The sequence below is a fragment of the Apium graveolens genome, chromosome 7 (genome assembly GCF_009905375.1).
Source record: "Apium graveolens cultivar Ventura chromosome 7, ASM990537v1, whole genome shotgun sequence".
In the NCBI taxonomy this organism is placed as follows: Eukaryota; Viridiplantae; Streptophyta; class Magnoliopsida; order Apiales; family Apiaceae; genus Apium; species Apium graveolens.
The window spans coordinates 1647293-1653429 of record NC_133653.1 but is presented as its reverse complement, the minus strand read 5'-3'; the positions used below and the strand labels follow the sequence as shown (position 1 = coordinate 1653429).

Below are 6137 nucleotides of genomic sequence, written 5' to 3'. Positions count from 1 at the left end.
AGCCTCGGACAGTTAGCTGAAAAAGGAAATAAAGTTATTTTAAATGGATTATATTTATGGATTTATGATCAACAAAAATGATTGGTTATGAAAGTGAAGAAATCTGCCAACCAACTATACAAAATAATTCTTGAGACCAGTACGAGTAAATGTTTTATGTCAAAATTGGAGGAAGAATCGTGGCGTTGGCATAGTAGTCTTGGCCATGTGAATTTTCAGGCCATGACACTGATGTCATCGAAATACATGGTGCATGGAATACCGGAGTTAGGCCAGCCAAAAGGCGTGTGTTCTGGTTGTTTGATGGCTAAGCAGACTAGGAGAAGTTTCCCAAGTCAAACGAGTTTTCGAGCCAGTCATCCCCTGGAATTAATCCATGGAGATTTGTGTGGCCCAATATCGCCGGAAACGAAAGGTGGAAACAGGTATTTTATGTTACTTGTGGATGACTATACTCGAGTAATGTGGGCGTACATGTTGGTCACTAAAGATGAGGCTTTGGAGGCTTTTAAGAAATTCAGAGTACTAGTCGAGACAAGTACTGAACACAAGGTTAAGATGTTAAGAACGGACAGAGGTGGCGAGTTTTGCTCGAATCGATTTGCTGCATATTGTGAAGACACGGGAGTAGCAAGGCAGTACACGACTCCGTACACCCCTCAATAAAATGGGTTGGTGGAGCGTAGAAACCGTACGGTTGTAGCCATGGCAAGAAGTTTTCTTAAGGAGAAGAAGTAACCTTCGTCTTTATGGGGAGAAGCTGTACGACATTCTGTCTACGTTCTAAACAGGTTGCCCACGAGATCTTTATCAGAGAAAACGCCCTATGAGGCATGGACTGGCAACAAACCAGACCTTGGTCACCTGCGCGTGTTCGGTTGTGCTGCATATATGAAGGTACCTGCAAATCAAATCACCAAACTGGATGATAGAAGCAGAATGGTGGTGTATTTGGGTCGTGAACCAGGGACAAAAGGGTGCAGGCTGTACGATCCAGAGAGTGGAAAAATCATGGTAAGTCGAGATGTGGTATGCGATGAATCAAAGGGTTGGTCTTGGAAAGTACAACAGTGTGGGTCTCAGATGGTGCAAGGGTCGTTTGTAGTCTCTAGTATGACAAGTGGGGTGCTTACGACTGCAGAATCTGAGGGACACGAACAAGAACCTGTAACACCTGTAAGTAGCAGAAGTGAGAGTGAACATTCAGTGACTATACCACAGACACCAGGAACCGGGGAGAGCAATTTTGAGTCAGAACCATCGAGTATTTCAAGCAGCAGCACCGAGCCTGTGAAGTTTCGATTATTGAGTGATATTTATGATGAAGCACCTGAGGTGGAGTTGGAGAACGAGCTGTTGTTGGCTGGAATTGATGAACCATCCAACTTTAGTCAAGCTGTGACAGAGGGGACATGGAAGAAGGCTATGGAGCAAGAAATAGAAGCAATTGAGAATAATCGAACTTGGAAGCTAGTCAAATTACCATCAGGTCATAAACCGATTGGTTTGAAATGGGTGTATAAGCTCAAGAGGGATGCAAACGGTAACGTAATCAAACACAAAGCTCGCCTGGTTGTGAAAGGCTATGTACAAAAATAGGGCATTGATTACGATGAAGTATTCGCGCCAGTAACAAGACTTGAGACAGTAAGATTGTTATTGGCATTGGCAGCGAAAAATGAATGGGAGGTGCATCACTTGGACGTGAAATCAGCCTTTTTGAATGGAGAATTGGAAGAAATTGTGTATGTAAAACAGCCCGAGGGTTTCGTTAAGGAGAATGAAGAGCACAAGGTATATCAGTTAATCAAAGCACTATATGGGTTACGACAAGCTCCTCGAGCTTGGTATTCAAAACTAAATAAGTGCCTCACAACTCTTGGTTTCGCAAAATGCCCCTATGAACATGCCGTGTATATCAGGCGAGAGGGAGATGAAGTTCTAATTGTTGGAGTCTACGTTGATGATTTGTTGGTAACAGGGACGAGTATTTCGAGTATTCAGAGGTTTAAAGATCAGATGGCTGCAGAATTCGAAATGAGTGACCTTGGTAAACTCATGCATTACTTAGGTATCGAAGTTGACCAACAGAAGGGGTTCATTCAACTGAAACAAATGACCTATGCAAAGCGTTTACTTGAAAAGGCGGGATTGGCAGACTGCAATTCAGTGAAATACCCTGTGGAACCCAGACAACAAATTGACAGGGATGAAAAAGGGAAGGAAGTTAATCCCACTATGTTTAAAAGTCTCGTTGGTGGGTTAAGATATCTGGTGCATACTCGCCCAGATATCGCATATCCTGTTGGCATTATTAGCAGATTTATGGAGCGTCCTACAACTCTTCACTTGAGTGTAGCAAGACGTATACTTCGGTAAGTGAAAGGTACACTAAATTATGGTTTAGTTTATTCAAAAGGAACTGGGAATTATTTGTTGTCAGGGTATTCGGACAGTGATCTAGCCGGTAATATCGAAGACAGAAGGAGTACCGGGGGAATGGCTTTTTACTTAAATGAAAGCTTAATTATTTGGGTATATCAGAAGCAGCGTTGTGTGGCGTTATCCACTTGTGAGGCCGAGTTTATGGCTGCAACTGCAGCAGCATGCCAAGGGGTTTGGCTTCGCAATTTGCTCACAGAGATAAGTGATATACAACATGGACCTGTAGTGATTTATGTAGACAACAAGTCTGCAATTGATTTAGCAAGAAATCCGGTCTTTCATGGTCGTAGTAAACACATTGACATACGATATCACTTCATTAGAGAGTGTGTTGAAAGGGGAGAGATTTTGATTAAACATGTCAAGTCAGAGGAACAACGTGCTGATGTTCTAACGAAATCGTTGCCTGCAGTAAAGTTTGAAAAGATGCGAGCTCTATTGGGAATTCAGAAGTTGCCAGAGAAAGTTTAGATTATGGGAGAGAATGTTGGAAATAATCAAAACATTCTTCCTAGCTGTCTCTTTGGAAGCCACGTTGGTTTGATAGTGAACAAGTCGTAGTGATCGTTGAGGATGTTTAGGAGTTGTTTGAATAAAAGAAGAAGTGGAGATCTTGTAGGAGTCTGTTGCTATTTTTCTGGTAGTTCAGTAGAGTAGTAATTTTGTTTTTATGTAAGTTTCTATTCATGCCCAGTAAGTAACGAACAACTTAATAAACCTTTGTTTTTCTTTCCTCATATGCTTGCTGTTATAGTCTGAGACCAATACATCAGTTTTGTGCTGGGATTTAATTTCTACAATAGTACATGCATGAGAATGATTACTACGCAAAAAAAATTTGCGCAAATAAATCCTAACCGAACTCTGATACTGGTATGATGGTAAGTAACTTGTGTCCTCTTCAAATAAGCTAGCTAGGAGATAGACTTTAAATATATAAGAATAGCTATGAGCCCTAATTCACCCACCCTCCAACCTAGCCGACGCACCTCAAAAATAATTTCAATTCTCCATCCTCAATCCCAGCCGCTCACTCCGATGATGATTCTTTCAGTTTGACATAAAATTTTAACCATAATCTACAATGACAGTGATTAGACCTAATCCCACACTTTCGAATGATCTAATAAGTGAGATTCTGGTACGCCTACCAGTAAAATCAATACTCTGTTTCCAATTAGTCTGCAAGGACTGGTTATCACTAATTAAATGCCCTACTTTCATAAAATCTCAGCTTCTTCACGCAATCACAACTCAAACTGATCAAACTTTTATCATCAGCCGCTATGAGCATCACCAGAAGAAGATATTTTCTCTCCTTCACGCCAATTCTCGTGAAATTGTGGCTGATCTTCAGATTCCATATTCCCCAGGTGACTTTAATACTATAATTGTTGGTTCTGCTAATGGAATTGTTTGTTTTGTTGTTGCTGTTAATTTTCCTAAATACAAAGCTAGTATTTATCTTTGGAATCCTGCTATTAGACGATCCAAACTTATTCCGTCGTATAGTAATGAGCTTCGTAGGTGGCTTGGTTATGACGGGTTCGGTTATGACCCGATAGATGATGATTATAAAGTTGTTAGGGTTTTATCACGGCCTTCATCGTCTTCTAAGCATCGTTTATTTTCTGCTAAGGTGTATTCGACTAATAACAATGTTTGGAGAAAGGTGCTTGATCCAATTGACATTCCTTCGGTGGGTAATTTTGATGTTTGTGTTAATGGATACTTGTGTAGTATTGGAAAATATGGTATGATGTCTTTTGATTTGAACAAGGAGGTATTCAATTTTGCTACTAAACTCCCTGTTATCTGTGATCATGATGAAGCTTGTATTATTGAGTTTAATAAGTCTATTGCTATTGCTATATTGATAATTGCATCGAACGATGTTGACCCTGATTGGAAGTTGGATAGGATGTTGAACAAGAAAATTAACATGTGGAGTTTGGATGATGATGCATGCCTTAGTGGTGGTGGAGTTGAGGCATCATGGACAATGATGTTTAGTATTAATTTAGTCATGCCAGTAGAACTTTGTCTTGGCTACTTCTGTAATAGGGATCTCCTACTGCTAATAAGAAGGAGTGATTACACGAGGAAATCATGGAATGATTACAAGTGGATTTCGTGTAATGCCGATAAGAGAGAGGCCAAGATTATACCACTTCCAGTTTACATAGCTAAGCGTAATTACTATTGTGATCTTTACAAGTATACGGAGAGCCTAGTTTCACTTGCAGGATTTGAACAAGTCAACTGGCCTGCTGGAGAAGATGATAATTAGGAATGTGCTTGCTAATGATGGGAGAAGCTCTCAATTTGGTTATGTTATTGTAGTCACTCTTGATAGATTGCTAACAACATTTGCTTTTGGTAGATGTTTTTAATGTTAATCTGCCTTATCTTGTCAACTTTCAATCTCTGTACTGATACATATTAGTGAACTATGTTTGTTATAATGATTTCCTGAACTGATAAATCTGGATACACTAATTCTTAAACAAAATTTACAAATTTTGTTTATAAATTTGATAGACGAAGCATGTTATGCTTAGTTTGGTACACTCTTTCTGATGATCTCGAATCACAAATGAACATTGTGCAAGCCTTTTAATACCACATAGTTTTTATGTGTGATACTGAATCTGAAGATTTTGAATCAGAAATGAAAAAAATGATTAGAACATTGTACTGATTCTTCTAATATTTAACAATTTGCCAAGTCTTTGTAATTATTGTAGAATCATTTGGTGTCACTTGGAAACTCTACGATCTTTGTGGTATCCATTAACAAGCGGCCAGAATGCTTGCAACGACAATTCTGATATAACAATTATGTGTAGATACATTGATATATTAGTCCATTTTCTTTGCTACTCTTTTGCATCTGATCTGTTTCGTGTTGTGACCTCACATCCTTCTTGATTTGTAGAGACCGAATCTTCCTTTGAATTTTACGCACCTTTAACTTAATCTGTAAAATTCCAGAGTACTGGATAGCTGTTACCTTACGGTTTTTTGCCACATAGGTATTAGGGTGTCCACTGTACACATCGTGCTCTACTTGATAATATATCTCTTTCATTCTTCATTAACAAATTATCTTGCAGTTACGCCAATATGTTTTCTGTATTCGCACACTTTTATAATGACCACTTTTCAATTTCAAGCTGATAGCCTTATTGCACAGAGCTACATATTACTTCTTGTACACTTTATGTTATTCTCAAGCTCTCTATTTGTCTTTCTTGATTGCACTTTACATGATTAATGTCTGTTTTTTTGCTTCAAGTTTTGCGCAAATATGCAGTTAACATATAGATTACAATGCAGTTGGTAGCGCCATATGTATCATTCCCTTCCCTCCATTGACATTTTAGGCCGTGTTTCTGTGATGAAAAAGAACCCTTGTGATTTTAAAATTAAAGATTTGGGTTATATTAATTTTTTTTAGGCATTGAAGCAGCCCGATATGACAAAGCAATTTATCTTAATCAGCGAAAGTATACATTAGATATTATTAAAGATGTTGGTTATGAAAATGTTCGTATTGCAACTCTTCTCAAGGAACAGAATCACACTCTTCTCAGTGATGTTACCTCACCATTCTTATTCAATCCTGCTCCTTATATAAGACTTGTCGGTAGATTAATCTACCTTGCTATCACAAGACCAGATTTGTCATA

At 38.7% G+C, this 6137-nt stretch overlaps 1 protein-coding gene across 1 annotated transcript; it reads left to right on the top strand.

The window, feature by feature from the left end:
- Positions 1-3425: 3425 nt before the first annotated feature.
- Positions 3426-4736, top strand: LOC141675225 (F-box/kelch-repeat protein At3g23880-like). Its single transcript, XM_074481935.1, has one exon. It carries the CDS (start codon positions 3530-3532, stop codon positions 4733-4735), a length of 1206 nt encoding a protein of 401 aa, XP_074338036.1. The 5' UTR covers positions 3426-3529; the 3' UTR covers position 4736.
- Positions 4737-6137: the final 1401 nt, after the last annotated feature.

Bases quoted from the DNA above. Each gene is read 5' to 3' on its own strand.
- LOC141675225 (XM_074481935.1), top strand. From the start codon at position 3,530: ATGACAGTGATTAGACCTAATCCCACACTTTCGAATGATCTAATAAGT.